Source organism: Canis lupus, chromosome 12, assembly GCF_048164855.1.
Source record: "Canis lupus baileyi chromosome 12, mCanLup2.hap1, whole genome shotgun sequence".
Classification (NCBI taxonomy): Eukaryota; Metazoa; Chordata; class Mammalia; order Carnivora; family Canidae; genus Canis; species Canis lupus.
The window spans coordinates 1,836,648-1,853,737 of NC_132849.1; the positions used below are offsets into that span (position 1 = coordinate 1,836,648).

A 17,090-nucleotide genomic window follows, 5' to 3' on the forward strand; every position below is an offset into this window, starting at 1 on the left:
ACCAAGAAGTGTCTCTGTACCTTTGTATTGTGCCCATAAAGGCTTTGTCAAGTTGACCTTCATTTCAGCAGGTGCAAAATATTGGTGATTTTGGCCTAATGTTAATAACATTGAGTCGCCAGTAATCACCTATCAGTAGCATTTCTATGTATTAAATTTTGCCATATTTTTTAACATCATTTCATTTGCTTTCAATCTGAAGCCCATCTTACTCTACTGCTATCTATAGCCAAGCTAATAGCAGTGAGATGGAAGGAGTTGGAATCACAGTGAACAGTCTTTTACCTTCGTGATTAGATTTTTCTGAAGGTAGACTTCCTGAAGTTTATTATTTTTGAATAGTTAGCTTCGAAGTTTTCAGAGCCACGCTTAGGACTCACAAATCTGTTCAGTGATTGTTTCCAGATCTCCAATAAAAAAGCACAAAGAAAAAACTGTGTGGTAGGTCTCCCCAGCAAGCACAAAACTTACTGCAATAGGAGGGTAATACATGGGCCCCCAGCAATAGAGGCAGAAAAAACAAAACAAACAAACAAAAAAAACAACTAAAAGCAGAACAGGAAATCCCCAAAAGATATATCTTATTATTATATGAGCAGAAAACAGAAAATAAACTGAGGTACGAGACTAAGGAAACCAAAGCAGTGGTGATTGCCAGAGCCTTAATGAGCAGAGAGGAAAAAGCAAATAATGCTCTTTAATTATTTCGTACAATAAGTAAGACCTGTCTGATACACGTTCGGATCTTGGAAATCTTTCCTCTGACTTTTTCAACAGCTGTTTGGTCATACTACATGAAGAAAAGCATTGAACACAGAACATTTTTATGTATATGCCTAATCTATGTCATTAAGTTATAAATTCGTGGAGAGCAAGTAGTAGTAATTTTTTATGAATCATTGTGTGTTTCCCAATGCCTGGGACATAGTTTGACTTAACAAGTGTTTGTTGAACTTAGTTTGAAGCTGTCACCTTAGGGGAGACTAGAAAGATAAATTACTAATAAGATATGGCACAACTTAGTATAAACACTCCATTTCTTTTTTGCCTTGATTTAACTGTATTTTCCCTATCTGATGTCTTAGGAAAGCATCTTAAATGACTCCAAAATATTGAGTTTCCTATAAGAAAATATCTGATGTTTTTATATATAATTTTGCTGTAATGAAATTTGAAGCGGACTTATTAATGTAATCACTGCTAGTCATTATAGGGTTTTATTTTTCTAAGAACCTGGCCCTGAGTGGCACGAGGTGAATTTAAGAGAGCACACTAGGAACTGATTGCTGGTTTTTAAGAATGGTTTCTGAGTGTTTGATTTTGACAAGTTACTGATCTATCTTGGAATTTTTTTTAAGTGGATTTTTAGTTGATTTTGTGCTTTTCTGAACTAGCACTAAATACATGAATAGAGAGGGACACAGATAGTATCAGACCCCTGAATAGAATCATTCAGACTGATTATGGCGGGCACATTGCACTCAGTCTATAATGGATTTGCGTCTTGACAGAATCAGGTTTGCAGTGCTACCGGTTAATTGGCAGAACAGGACTGGAATTCTTGGCTTTTCTGAGTGTAGCAGAACTGTGTTTCAAGGGGGTTGCCATTGGGGATCCCTGGGTGGCTCAGCAGTTTAGCACCTGCCTTTGGCCCAGGACATAATCCTGGAGTCCCAGGATCCGGTCCCACATCAGGCTCCCTGCATGGAGCCTTCTTCTCCCTCTGCCTGTATCTCTGCCTCTCTCTCTATGTCTATCATGAATAAATAAATAAAATCTTTAAAAAAAAAAGGGGGGGGGGTGTGTTGCCATTGAACTGGTGTTAGTGGCATGATATGCAAAACAGAGATTTATTTCTAGAGGAAATTTGCCCAATTTGTGGTGGTTGACCCTAGGAATGGTTTGTCAGCCTGTTCCTGAAGGCCATTTTTTCCTACTTCCTGCATGTTTGCTGTAATAACTAAAAATCACATCTTCTAAGTTTTAGTTCAAAGCATTTCAGTGAGAAAACAGCTTATTTATTTTGAGGCTATAGAGCATGGGAATTGACAGAAACTCCAAAGGCAAACCTGGGTTTGAATCCCCAGTTCTGCTGCGCTTTTACTGTGTGACCCAGGCAAGGGCAGAGTTTTCTATCTCACCATATCCCATTTTCCTTTGCTGTGACATAGAGATAATTTTTTAAGGTATACATGAACCAATGTATACATAAATCACAGAGCAATGTCCCTGGCAAGTAGGAAGCACACAGTACTGGCAGGTATTATTGCTGTCACTATTTGACTTTGCATGTGAGTTACAGAATTTGGTATTAAATATTCTTTTACTCCTTTAGCATTTTAGCTAAGGTGAAGAATCAGTACATGATTTTAGTTATTGTTTGGTTGGTCTTAAATATTTCCACATATGGCTAAGATTCCTAAGTTGAAGGAAACAAAGCTGTATATGTATGATCTCAGACATCTGATACAGGGATTTTTTTTTTTTAGGAGAGTATACATACGTGTCTGCCTCATAAAGTGTGTGTTTCTTAATTTTGTCATGCAAATTATCTTTCTTAAATGTTTTGGCCCGAGAAAGAGAAAGGCAAAGGATTCAACCATCTGGTGTCTTCCTTGACTTAGTTGCTACACTCCATACTCCGACATCTTAAGTACCTGCATTGTCAGTGTCATGTAAATGGTTTGTGGACACTGGGATGACTGTATAGGGTTATGCCTTCTGTTAGATTTAAGGATTTTCAGTGGTCATTTTGATCAAAAGTGGGTTTTGTCCTTTGAAGACAACTCCCCCAAGAGCCCCCGAAGTAAGCATTGATGGGAACAGATGAGAAGAAGCGATAGACGGGAGTTAAGAGTGAAGGTGAGGGGCGTCGAGGATAGTGTTGTGTGGGTTGAGGAAAAGAGGCATACAAGCAGGCATTGAAGTAAAGAATGCAGTAATACGGTTCCTCCCTTGCCAAGTATTTCCAAACTGTATTTCAGGTCCAAAGCCAGAGTTTCCCATCTAAATGTATCCTTTGCTGCTAAATGAAGCCTTTCTGACTTCTGGAGCCACAAAGAATGTTATCCTTAATTGTTACTGAGGTCAAGAGAAACTAGAAAAGAAAATAGGAGAGCACAGGATGATGGGGTTTACAGACAAAAAAACTTCTGACCCCCAGCCTTAAGAGCATCTGCTTGGGTCCTTGGTACAGGGGAGGCTGCTGGGGCAGGTGAGGCTGGAGAGTGCTGTGGGTCTGCCTTAGCGCAGGACAGAAGAAGGAGTAAAGCACTGAGAAGTGAGCAGGGATGAACTGTTTTAACAAGAGATAAGAACTGTAAGTTACAAAGAAGAAAAGAATGAAGGGTAAGTGACAGGTAAGTTCCAGGAAAAAGAGAGAAGCACTAGCTTTGTTTTAGGGCAGTATGCTGGCAAAGGGGGTGCCCCATCTCTCAGTTGCTGCTAACTAGTCCTTTCTGTTGGAGCATGTGGTACAGGAGTAAAGACAGAACCAATCTGGTTCTTAAGTGACTTGATCGTTGAAGACACAGAAAACCATCAGATCTAGTCCCCTGTATTGTCTCCTTCCAATTGTCTCTTATTAAGTTGGAGGCACAGAAGAAATTTTCTTAAAAGGCTCCACCCCCAAAGACTTCTCTACTTCTGAATCTTTAGCCTTCCCCACACTGACTGACTCTTAACACATTCGTTCTTGGGAGTCTGATGACTTCTCATTCAGCATGTCTCACATTAGTAACCATTTTCCCCCTAAAACCAGTTCCTTTTCTAACATCCCTGTTTCTGTTAATGACGTCATCATTCTAGTCCATCAGTCTAAAAGTTCAGCCGATCTGGGATTACTTCCCCTCTTGCTTCGTGGAACTGAACCAGTGCCAGGTTACTGTGAATTCTGCACAGTCTTCCGTATCTGTCATTTCTCTTCCATCCTGATTGTCACCATCCTCATTCACACATTTTTGCCTCATACCTACGCTGTTAAAGATTTCTGCTAACTACTCTTTCTGCTTCTAATTTCTCTTTAGTCAGATCAGCTCTCTCCTAAAGCTGTGCTTTTGTTGTGATATTCACCTGGTTAAAAGTGTTTAGTGGCTTCTCGTTTCCTAAAAGATAAAGTTCAGTCTTGTTAGCCATAATTCATGGTTTTATACTGTACATTTCTTTCGAACCAGCATCTTTAGAATACCCCCTTTGAACCACACTGCTGGCTGCTAAATTTGTTGTTGTTGTTGTTGTTTTGGGTTTTTTTTTTTTTTTTTTTAGATTTTTATTTATTTATTCATGAGGGACACACAGAGAGAGGCAGAGACACAGGCAGAGAGAGAAGCAGGCTCCCTGCAGGGAGCCTGATGTGGGACTCCATCCCAGGACCCCGGAATCATGCCCTGAGCCGAAGGCAGACGCTCAACCACTGAGCCACCCAGGCATCCCTGGGTGCTAAGTTTAATCAAGTTGAGTGACACAGAGGATTTGTCTAGGAGAGCAAAGTCTTAGAGGACAGATATGTAAACAGAAGGTGATTGGGCAGCCCTGGTGGCTCAGCGGTTTAGCGCCGCCTTCGGCCCAGAGTGTGATCCTGGAGACCTGGGATCAGTCCTGCGCATGGAGCCTGCTTCTGCCTGTGTCTATGCTTCTGTGTGTGTGTGTGTGTGTGTGTGTGTGTGTGTCTGTCTGTCTCATGAATAAATAAATAAAATCTTAAAAAAAAAAAGGTGGTAACTGCTCCAGGGTTATGAATATAGATACATACCCACTGTGCATTTAGCATAATGTAAACAATAACCATGCTATGTTTTAGAAAATCTATTTCTCAGGCATTTAGTTAAAACTGTGCCTTGATTAAAAGATGTAAAAGTTGTGTGGAAGCAAAGGCATGCTTTTTACCCAAGCCCTAAAGTCACAGAAAGCCTAATGTAGGCAGAAGGATGTCCTTTTCTCTTCCCAAGTATGGAGATAGCCATTGGCCTGAACAAATGCTGTGTGTGTCCTTAAGCTGACTTTCCCAGAAACTGGCCAGCTCTTCTCCTTCCTGGAGCAGATCAACCTGCTAAGTCAGAAGGAGTAAACTTGTTTTGATTTCTAAATTAGACATTTGAATGATAGAAACTGGCAACTCATCGGAAAAGGAAAACTCCATTATTCTTCCTGATGAAACCACATATCTGTCTGCTCCAGGGATGAGAACTGACCTGTCACTCGTTTTAATTGTTCGGTATCCTGTTAGAGTAGGTGATGAAGAGATCATCACCTTGATCTCTGTCCTGAGATCAAGCCCCACATTGGGCCCCGAAGTGGGCTCCACATGAGCATGGAGCCTGCTTAAGATTCTCTCTCTCCCTCCTCCCACAACCCCCACCACTTGTGTGCATGTGTAGGAGCACAGTGCACACACACTCTCTTAAAAAAAAAAAAAAAGAGAGAGAGAGAATTTAAAAAGTAAAACCACTATCAGTTATTATATTTGTTGTGGAGTTTTTTGCAGTTCAGGGAGGGTCAGGTTATGGGCATAGCTACAATGCAGATACTTCGACTGTTTTATGGTTCATCCTCCATACTGTACTTTCTATTTCTTCCCAGTTTGGAATCCTGATGGAGTCAATGACTTCCTTCTATGTTGACATTTGAAGGAGTTTTGTATTTCAGGCTGTTCCTAGAATTGTGGCCCATGAATCATTTTACTGGAAAGAAAATCAACCTATATATTATTTTTTTCTTTGTTGTGGCATTTTGCAACGCATGGTGGCATTATTTCAGAAAAACAAAAGTTCAAGGGAATGATGGACAGATAGATGATACAGACAGATACCTATGTCAAGGAAATCATGTTATAATTTCATTTAAACTAAATAAAGTCGTCTGATAAATATACTTAATGGTTCATACTTATGGTATTTTTCTAATGTTAAAAGACATTTTTAAATGAAAAATATTAATATGAAATCTGTTATTCATTTTCATTAACATAGATTCCTGTAGCTTAACTAATGTAGTTCTTCTGGTTTGGTCTTGTCTCAGATGAGAACACTTGAAAGGGTGTAAACAGATATCCAGGTAGACAGACCTGTTTTTAATAGCGTTGTGCTAAATGTCCTCATTTTGGGGAGTGATGTTTCAATGTTTGTTAATGGCATGATGCCACTTCCTTCTTTTCCTCAATACACATATAAATCTTTTTGGCAACAAATGAGAGAGAGAATGAGAGAAACAGACATATACAATAGTGAGAGAAAGAGTCGGACCTTCACACACAGGAAGAGGTACACCAGAGATGCATGAGTCTTAGAACAGAGCTAAACAAAACAAAAATCTGATATCCATCATGGTGTCCCAGAAAGTGGATTAGACTGGATCTTCAAAAGATATATGTTAGACCTAGTTTTACTATTTAACTGCAATCTTCAGGAATTCACTGAACAACCCTGGCCTCAGTTTTCATCTGTAAAATGAAGAGTGCTGAATTAGATTATTTCTGAGGTCCCTTCCAGCTTTGTGAATCACGTTTTAGCTGAGGTTTTTCTTTTCTTTTTTTTTTTTTTTTTTTTAAGATTGTATTTATTTATTCATGAGAGACACACACAGAGAGAGAGGCAGAGACAAGGCAGAGGGAGAAGCAGGCTCCATGCAGGGAGCCAGACGTGGGACTCGATTCTGGGTCTCCAGGATCACGCCCTGGGCTGAAGGCAGCGCTAAACCACTGAGCCACCGGGCTGCCCCCTGAGGCTTTTCTATCACACAGTTCCTAAAGCTGATAAAATAAGAAAATCAGATGTGAATATTGGTTACCAAGTAGCAGTGGGTATTAAGGAAGCTGCTGGAATTACTTAGGTTCAAATCCTCATTTCTGCCACATAATAGATCTGAGATTTTGAGCCAGTTAGCCCCTGTGCCTTACTTTTCCAGTCTGTAAGATGGGGACATGATGGTGGCTGTAGCATCTGTCATCTGAGGATGTTGTGAGGATTGAGTTAATTCATGTCAAATACTTGGAACACCGCCTGGAACACATTAATGTTTATCATTTCTGTTTTGTTTTTATTTAGCTCAATAAATGTTTATCTTTTTTGTTATTACTAGTCCTGCTTGAGTTCTTCTTAGAAAACTATGCTATACAGCTCTGAGGTCCTGGTAATTAACATTGATAGGCTCAATGATATCATTATTTATTTATTTTACTTTTTTCATTATTCATTTCTTTACTAAACATAAATCCGAAAATCTGGTATCCTAGAATCTGCTGTGAAAAGAGTATGTTTGAACAGAATACTGGAAGTATTTTAAATGTTGCCCTTAATTAGCTTCATTACAGAACTGGTTTCTTGTCGCCTACTTCAAAGTCTGTATTGACAGTATTGGGTACATAAGCATCTCGATCCCTTAGCACTGTGGCAATTTCTTTCCAAGTGCATTATTAATACATTTCAGGATCCTGAAATTTATAATCTCTGAAACTGTTTCAAAACCATTCTGTTTTATATAAAATACTATCTATCCTATGGCTCAAAAAACCAAAACTGATAGCAGTAAGACAAAGCAAGGCATTCTGAGAAATGTTAGAGCACTCTCCTGGTAAGGGAAGGCTTAGATCTAGTTGCTCTAATTGTCCTTTTTTTTTTTTTTTTTTTTTTTTTTTTTGCTGTAATAGTCTTTAAAATCAATAAATGGTTAGCATGGTGTATTCGTTTGCTAGGGTTGCCATAATGAGGTACCAACAGACCAGGTAGCTTAAACAACAAAAATTTATTTTCTCACAATCCTGGAGGCTAGAAATCAGCATGTCCGCAGGATTGGTTTCTTCTGAGGCCTCTCTTTCTGTCTCCTAGTTGACCATCTTCCCTCTGTGTCTTCACACTTTCCCTGTGGTATATTTGTGTCCCAATTTTCTCCTCTGTCAAGGATATCAGATTAGATTAGGGCCCACTCTAATAACCACATTTTAACTTAATTACCTCTTTAGAGACCCTGTCTCCAAATGCATCACATTTTGAGGTACTGGGGATCAAGACTTCAATATATGAATGGGGGCAGGTACCCAATTTAGTCGAAACACTTTTTTTTTCCAAAGAGAGAGAGTGCTCACAGGGGTGAGGGGCAGAGGGAGAGGGAGAATGTTAAGCAGGCTCCACACTCAGCAGGGCTTGATCTTACGACCCTGAGATCATAACCTGAGCTGAAATAAAGAGAGCTTAAATGAGTGAGCCACCCAGGCACCTAGTCCAGACACTTAATTATAACACATAGACACATAAGAATCCAAATAGTCTAATAATATCTTTTATTTTCAACTGAAAGATTGATTTAACATATGTAGTAAAGCTTATATTGTTTAGTATTGTAGAATTCAATAAAACATACTTGTTTTTATACCTGGTTTTAGAACATTTGTAAATAATAATAGCAAAAACAGCCCTCTTTAGTACGTGTACAAAAGATCTGCTTTCTTGGTCAGAAAATCATTTTCTGATAGTATTTTGACATGTTTTTCTTCTCTCACCTAACCATAAAGTTCCAAAAGTGGAATATGAAGTATAATTTGGAATGTTGTCACTCTCATACCCCCAAATGCATAAATAACCCTTCTGAAAAACTAGAAGTGCCAGAGGGTGGGGAAACTTTAATCTTTTTGAGATAGTCAAGGTACTGTGTCAAGGCCTTCCACCCCTAGTTAGTAGGTTGCTTTGGATGCATTTTTAAAAATAGCAGTGCAAAAAAAAAAAAAATAGCAGTGCATTTTTGTCCATATTTAGATTTAGTATTTATAAATGTGACATGTTTATTTCATTTTTTAAGTTTCACATATTCTGGGTTTTTAAGGAAGTACATTATCTAGTGGAAAGCTATCAGAAACACCCATTTTGTATGTCAGTGTTAACTCTGAATTTTAAGAATTAGTTGACCTCCTATATTTTGGCTTAGCTGATATGTATGTGAAAATCCTTATATAATTGGAGCAAATTTGCTTTGTATATTATTGCTAATATTAAAATTTTACCAGATGGCCTGAATCCCAGGCAGTTGTAGCCCAAATATAAATTTTTAAGTTTGATGTCTGAGTACATATTAAAGAAGTGATTTTTATCTGGTTTTGCAAGCATGATTTTCTGGGTAAAACAACTGATTAGTTTTTTATACTAGCCAAGTTGACTTCAAAACAAAACAAAACAAATACCAGATCTTTGTAGATTTTTTGAAGTGTTTCTGTGTCCAGAAATATCTAAAACTCATCCAAAAATGTGTTTTCCCTCTTTCATGCCCCATACTACCCACTATTTAGAAATCAAGCCTACAATTCCACATAAAGACACACACACCCAGATACTAGATAGACAAACATCCTACTTGGACTCCACCCTGCCCTGCCCTGCTGCTTACATAGCTATAGAAACGGGTGTTTCTTTTTCTACCAACCAGTCTCTCTGTGGTTAAAAAAAAAAAAAAAAAGGCAACAACGCCTGCTGTCTTGTAGAATTAATTCAGCATTCCAAGGCAAAAGCTTCCTTCCTCAAGAATGAAAAGGAACCACCAGAACCAAAATGAATGGAGTTTGGATATTATCCAGAGAAGGGGAAAAGTCAGAATAAAATGAGCAGAACCCAAGCCACAGCAACATACCTCCATGGCAAAATCAGCACTGCCATTTAGGAGGTTCAGTGGGGGGGGTGAGGGTGCCCTTCTTGATAGCCATAACCCTTATAACTGTTGGCACATAAAAGTTTGTGTAGAAGACACATGCTCCTTACTGTTGGCCCTGATTTGATAAGAAGTAGCATGTGAATAGACCTAATGGTGCGCTGGTCAAACTAATGTTTGAAATCATTTGTTGATAACCTAAAAATAAGTTTCATCCATATCCCATAAATAAGCTGATTTTTCCAGGGTATTAAAATATGTATAATTTATCTTTTTTCTTATATGTATTTATATTTATTTTTAAATTGAGAAAACTTAAAAGCTTAGTATAGCTACAGTTAGCTGTACCGCAGTGTATGATAGTATATCCAGACATCTTGTCCATGAGTGGTTTTTATTTCACATTTACAGACTGTAGCGTTCCTTAAACAGACATGTCTGCCTCTAAACTCTAAGGAAAGTTGCATCTTGGAGACATTCAGATGGAAGGAATGAGCTGAGCATCTGGTTGAAATGATCTTGTCTTTAAAAGTTACTTAATGGATGATGACAGTGACAAGCAACAGCTCATTTAGAAAACAAGTAGAGAATGAGTCTGTAGACAACAATATGGCATGCCAAAAATCTGGCAGTCATATTTCTGACAATGTGGAGTTAGCAACAGCCTTTTTCTGAATATCTTGGGCCACATCATTTATATATTGGGCAAAAATTGGAGTCAAATTTAAGAGTTGGTACCTTAAAGTGGGAGACAAAAATTATATATTTTTTTTTCAAAAATTATATTTCATCAAATAAAATGTAAAGCCTAAAATTTTTTTTTAAAAATTGCTGGATCTGATATATTACTAGAAAACCATAAACACAGAATTTGCATATAATCCAGCACTTAATATTTGGAAAAAAAAGAAAAGAAAATATAGGAGCTGGGATGAGTAATTCGCCTTAAAGACAAAGCCTAGGTGGCGACAGGTTGCTTTGTTTGTTCATTGAGAGGCAAGAGGTAGGGGATAAGTGTGAACCTTAAATTTAGCAGTTTGAAAAGTTCGGTTGTAATTGTGTGATTTTTCCATCTGAACGTATTGTGCATCAGTCATGGTGATTTAAGCAAATAGGTGTTGTCAATTCAGGGAGACAAAGCCATTTTTCTCTTCTATGACATTCTTAAGTTCGCCCTTGAAATGGCAGTGGATCTCTTAAAATGAAAAAGATTTTGAAAGCCATTACCTTCCCTAATTGTAATTGCCAAAAGGAAGTCAGATTAATGGTATTTTCCCTATATTACTCAGATTCCACTTGAAGAAGTGGCTATATTCTTTCTTGTCTGTGTCAACCCACACCTGTCAGGCCTTATCAGCTGTAATGACAGTTGATGACATTCACGGGATTTATCAAATTGTTTATAGTATGGTCACATAGACAATAAATTTCTTATTATTTTGCAGCATCGGACACTTTTCCACCATGCTGATGGCATTTTAAATATATTTGTCAATTTTCCCAAATTTTAACTGAAGAAGACCTTAAGAATTCATACTCGAGGACAAAAGTGTGACTGCCGATTATCAGTATCAGGTCAGTATCCCCATCCCCACCCCCACCTCTACCCCTACTCTCAGGAATATCACTAGCACCCTGAAACATACAGCAGTTTTACTGTCTTTCATTTATATTAAACATATTGCAATGTCTTATATATATTGAAATTGGATTCAAATATAAGGAACAGCAAAGAACTGCTGAATTTTAGTATTTCTAAAGAAGGGTTATGGGAATATGTGAAAACAGACCAATTGGTTTTTCAGTTACACAGCTGAAGCCCTTTTTTTCCCTCCTGTGTCATATGTGTATTGTATTCACTTCATGTAGACACTAAGCTGGATGAATGGGTACATATTAGCAGAATGTCCCAGATATTAAAATTTGTGTGCAGAAGTGATCTACAAATGTAGACAGTGGGACACTATAGTTGCTTTATGCCATTGACAAGGAGTGAAATTTTTTCTTGCCTGAGGCAAGAAGTGACTCTGGAGATTGTTTTCAATTTTTCTCTTTTGTGAGGATGTATAATTATCACCACAGACCCAAGACTTTGATTTAGGTACCGTCTGTTTTAGTTCTTGTATATTCATTTTATTCTTAATTCATTGGATTCCTTAATTAATTCTTGATTTTTACCCTGGAAAGCTTAGAATGGAAACAAGAAGGACTTTAGGAGATTATGTAGTCTGTCTGATTTTACCTGTGAGGAGACTCAGTGTCAGAGCAACTGGGTACTTTTTTCCTCAAGGCCCTATAGCTGCTTAGTGGCAGAGCTCACACTATAATTCTGTACTTCTCACTCCCAGTACTTCTCACTCTGTTTTGCTTTACTCACTTTGCACTGCTTCCTTAAATCCCAGTATTAGGTCTCTAAATAAGGATATTGAAGAAAAAAAGAATATGTATAAACACCATCATTATTACTTTAGTTCTTCTACGTCCAGATGATTTACTCAGTGTAGTTGGGATTCACAGGGTACTTTTACAAGTGCCCATTATTCTGCTTGCCATCATGGGAGGGAAGGGGACAAGGCAGAAAATGATAAGATTCTTCCTCTGCTTTTTAATCTCTGAGAGATTAAAACATGAAACCATCAGGGAGAGAGGGAAGGGTTTCATCTAAGCAAGCAGTGTGATTCAATGGATGATTTAAATCCCTCACTGTTGTTCACTCCAGGATGCTATCACCCCTCTTCATTTGTGTTTCTCAACCACAAAAGGGCAGCTTGAAGGTATTTCTGAGGTCATTGATCTTGGGTGTCCCCCATTTTGGTAATGCCTTTCTTAGAATTCTTTGGAAAATGAGAGAGGATAGCAGTTATTTATAATTAAAGCATTGTTCAGCTTGTATCAGGAACTTGGCAAGATGTTTCACATTTATTAACCCAATCTTTACAGCAGTTCTGTGGTTAGATATCATCATCCCCCTTTCACAGATAAGAAAACTGAGAATCGGAAAACTTGCCCCAGATCACGCAACTGAGAAGATGCAGACCTGGCATCCCTCTGAATACAAAGCTACATGCTCTTTCCAACATACCATCTCAAATTAAGTGTGGCTTTATTAGGTTTGTGGGGTTTTGTTTTTGTTTTTTTAGTTATTTCTAAAATACCCATTGTGAGATGTCTCTATAACCCTGAGGTAAGGATCACTTACTAGCGGCTAAAACTCAGTAGTTCGAAAGTTAACAGAACTGAAGTCAGATGGAACGTATTTTGCCACGTGGCAAAAGATTTGCACAGCATGTTCTGGAACATAATCTAACAACACAGCAAAGTCCGCCTTTCTGCATGCTCTCCTGCAATTAGAGGCAATAGCTCTGGAAGGAATCAATGACTCTTTTGTGTGCCTTCTAAACTTTCATGTGCTCGTAAGAGTGGGGAAGTACTAAAGGGTGTGGGAACTGGTCATGTTATAATTCACTTTAAAGAAAAGTATATGAGAGGGACAATTTGGAAGGAAAGAGTGGGAGAAGGAGGGTAGTATTTGCTCAGCTTTGGAGTGATAAAATGTATCCTACCCACTGGTCAGAAGACCTTTGGAAAATTGTGTAGCAGTCTAACTTCTGTCTAGATGTGGTTTTTGAGAAATCAGTCTTGTGAAAAGGATTGAGTTTGTGCTCTGCAGTTTGCCATTTAATATATTTCAAAAGATGCTGGGATGCCTGGGTGACTCAGTGGTTGAGCATCTGCCATCAGCTCAGGTCGTGATCCCGGGGTCCTGGGATCGAGTCCTGTATCAGGCTCCCCATGGGGAGCCTGCTTCTCCCTCTGCCTATGTCTCTGCCTCTCTCTGCATCTCTCATGAATAAATAAAATCTTTAAAAAAAAAAAAAAAACACTTTTCAAAAGATGTTAAGACTTCATGGAAATGGGAACTTGCTGAATCAGATAAATTCAATTTGCAGTAGTCCAATTAAGTTTAAACAACAGTATATTTTAAGAAATTATTTAAAAGCATATTTGTATGATGGTTGCATTGAAGTCTTATTTTACTGTATGAAATATAAATACCGTGATACGTGTTCTTTTTTTAAAACTGTCTACTTTCACAAAGAATACTTATTATGCAAAAGTAAATGGTTTATTTTATTTTATTTTTTAAAGATTTTATTTATTTATTCATGAGAGACACAGAGAGAGAGAGAGAGAGAGGGAGGCAGAGACACAGGCAGAGGGAGAAGCAGGCTCCATGCAGGGAGCCCTATGTGGGACTTGATCCCAGGTCTCCAGGATCAGGCCCTGGGCTGAAGGCGGCACTAAACCGCTGAGCCACCTGGGCTGCCCCCAAAAGTAGATGGTTTAAAAGAAAAATCTCTCCCATACTGCCACTGGACATTCTCTTTGCCCAAATTTCATTTCAGCCAACTTCCGAGGGATGCCAGAATGTTTTATTTGGTTCTCTAAAACTGGGAAGTGTTTTCATGGTCTCACAACTTTCTGGTAAAATAGTATTCATGGTAACACGATTTTACCTATGCTTCTAGTGAACAAAACTCATGACTAACTCTTTCTGAGACCTCCCAGGATGTTCATAAATATGCCTGGAGGAAAAATGATGGAAAATTGATCTTTGTGAGTGGTGATGAAATCCATAATTAAGGTGAATTTTATTTTCTCTCACTGCTCAGTTTATGATTAACATCAGAAAGCTCTTCTTTTTTCCTACTTAATTATAACCGTTGGCCTTCTGAAAGCGTTTTTTACTGTAATTGTTACTCTTTTCTTGTCTGACTCACTTTATTTTTTCTTTAGTAATATCAAACTCACTCCGTCTACTGGAGATTGTCTGATTGCTATCTGTGTTTTAGGCTTTCAGGATGAATCTGGAAAAACTCAGCAAGCCTGAACTCCTAATGCTGTTTAGTATTCTTGAAGGAGAGCTTGAAGCAAGAGACCTTGTGATAGAGGCTTTAAAGGTATGTTAAAAGAAAAAAAGAGATCATCATATGTTTTGAAAGTCTGTTTCATTGGTTGTAAATTCTTTAACTTGGGTATTTCTATAGCCCTGTTCAATTTAGAGGCCTGGGTATAACAGTGATATTTGCTCTGGCAGCTACCTATGTGGTATGCTGTTAGGGACACTGATAAAGTCTTTCTGACCCCAAAATAGTACCTTTAGTTCCCTTACCTCATGTCTGGACCTTGAACTTCATTCTTTAGCTTAGAGGCCTTAACCATTTTTTAATGCCAACTGCTTCAGAATCCAATGAGCCCTGCTTCCTTAAAAAAAAAAAAAAATGTATGTATATCCATATACTAAAATTCAGGAGATAGTATCAGGGAGATCAGGGACCCCATGAAGACCACCTCTGGATTCCCTAGATCCCAGATGAAGAATTCTTATTTTGTTTTCATATTTGGTATGTGTTAAGACAACAGGGGTGGGGAGGTAGGTATGTGATATATGGAAACTACTTTCCACTTAGTTTTTCTTTGAGCCAAACTGCTCTAAAAGGAGCATGTGGGTGGCTCAGTTGGTAGGGTGTCTGCCTTCAGCTCAGGTCATGATCCAGGGTCCTGGGATCAAGCCCAACATCGGGCTCCCTGCTCAGTGGAGCAGCTCAGGGGTGGGGATGGGGTGTCTGTTTCTCCTTCTGCCCCTCTCCCTGCTCATGTTTTCTCTCTATCTCAAAAAGATAGATAGATAGTGAAAGGGAATATAAGGGAAGGAAGAAGAAATGTGTGGGAAATATCAGAAAGGGAGACAGAACATAAAGACTCCTAACTCTCGGAAACGAACTAGGGGTGGTGGAAGGGGAGGAGGGCGGGGGGTGGGGGTGAATGGGTGACGGGCACTGAGGGGGGCACTTGATGGGATGAGCACTGGGTGTTATTCTGTATGTTGGCAAATTGAACACCAATAAAAAATAAATTTATTATAAAAAAAGATATAGATAGATAGATAGATAGATAGATAGATAAAATCAATCTTTAAAAAAAGAAAAAACCTTTTCTCTTCCTGCCCTGATATAGAGTAAGAGTATAGAGTATTCATTTAGTCATATCTGGATAGTCTTTTCTTGGATTACTCTAAAACTACAATTGTGATAAGAATATAATCTAAACCTATTATTTCTGTATGCTGTATGTAGTGACATGCTGATTTGTTTTTCAAGAATGATTGAAAAAGACTGACATTTCTGTCTAATAAATATGTCTTGATTAGTTTATCACTGAAAACTATTGTTATGTTGTTGTTTTCCCTGGTAGCTTTGTCATGTGTGATAAGTAATTTCCAGTGGTTTCATTCTCCAGGGTGCATGAGGCAATTACATTCTGATTTGGAGGGAGGGGTGGGGACAGCATCTGTCTTATTTTCTTCCTTTCCTGGCTTCTTCAGTCTTGGTTGGCATGGCTTCCCTGGGGATCACATGTTTATGGCTTTGGCACCTGCCTAGTCACATACGTTTAAGCTCATTGCCTGAGTCTTTGCCTACCACATCACCTAATTAGAACTGTATGACTTTGGTCATGTCATTCAATCTGTCTGGAGCAAAGCTTCCTTCTCTGTAATAAGAATAAATGATTAATAACTAGTATTTGTGTCACACTACAGTTTGCCAAGCATTGCAGATGCTGCAACAGTGTAGGATTCATTTTTTCCCCTTTACGTATATATTCTTTCGGTGCTTACCATGTACCCCACATCCAAGGAACAGTCAGTGGTCGCTAATACTGTGAATGGATGACTCTAATGTGCCCTCAGTGGTGTTTTTTAGTGACTCCCCTGCTGACATACATTATATATAAATATTCACTCTGGCTGGTGACTCATTTCTGCCACTTCCACAGGCCTTCCCTGTTTGTCAGCATTGGTGAATTTTCTTCCTCTCCCTGTTCATCCCGGAAACTATTCTATTTCTCATAACCCCATCCCATTGTTACCAGTAGTCCTAACCTGATTTAACCTGATTAAATGGGAGGACACCCTCCCATTTCTTATCCTATATTTATCTGCTCAATGAAGAGAAAAGAAAAAAAAGTATTGGAGGAAGTGTGAGCTCGTTCCTAATCCTCACTCCTATTGCCTGTTTTCTCACTTCTTTCTCTTGGTTTTCATCTGAGAGCCTGGCTCTCCTGTCCATAGGCGTCATCAGCTTAGAACCCGAAGAGTTCTCAGCTGCCTCGGCAAGTACTTTGTTCATGGCGATGACTCCTTTTAAAACCCAGAAAGCATTTTCCAAGAGCAATATTATTATAAATAGCAATCAGATTTTAGAAAACTACAGTGGTTTGGCAACATGTGTTAAATAGACTCAGCTAAGGATCTACCTCTGCTAGCACTGGGACTCCGGGAAGCGGTTCCCCATAAATATTACCGTTGACTTTTACAAAAACGTGTGGGCCTCAACCCCTTCACAATTGAGGTAGGAGATGGGAGGATGGCCACCTCTAATGGAAAAACCAGACCGATCTCA

General features: G+C 38.6%; 1 protein-coding gene across 4 annotated transcripts in view; it reads left to right on the plus strand.

Annotated features, from left to right (window-relative positions):
* The window catches only part of CTTNBP2NL (CTTNBP2 N-terminal like), a 54,528-nt gene that overhangs the window by 2,428 nt on the left and 35,010 nt on the right, over nt 1–17,090 (plus strand). For 3 of the 4 annotated variants that reach the window (XM_072768997.1, XM_072768996.1, XM_072768998.1), the window contains exons 2-3: nt 11,073–11,202; nt 14,481–14,588. In XM_072768997.1, coding sequence (XP_072625098.1) covers nt 14,490–14,588 — 99 coding nt within the window. In that variant the 5' untranslated portion in view covers nt 11,073–11,202; nt 14,481–14,489. The remainder of the gene's footprint in view (nt 1–11,072; nt 11,203–14,480; nt 14,589–17,090) is intronic. The other variant, XM_072768999.1, reaches the window with a different exon arrangement.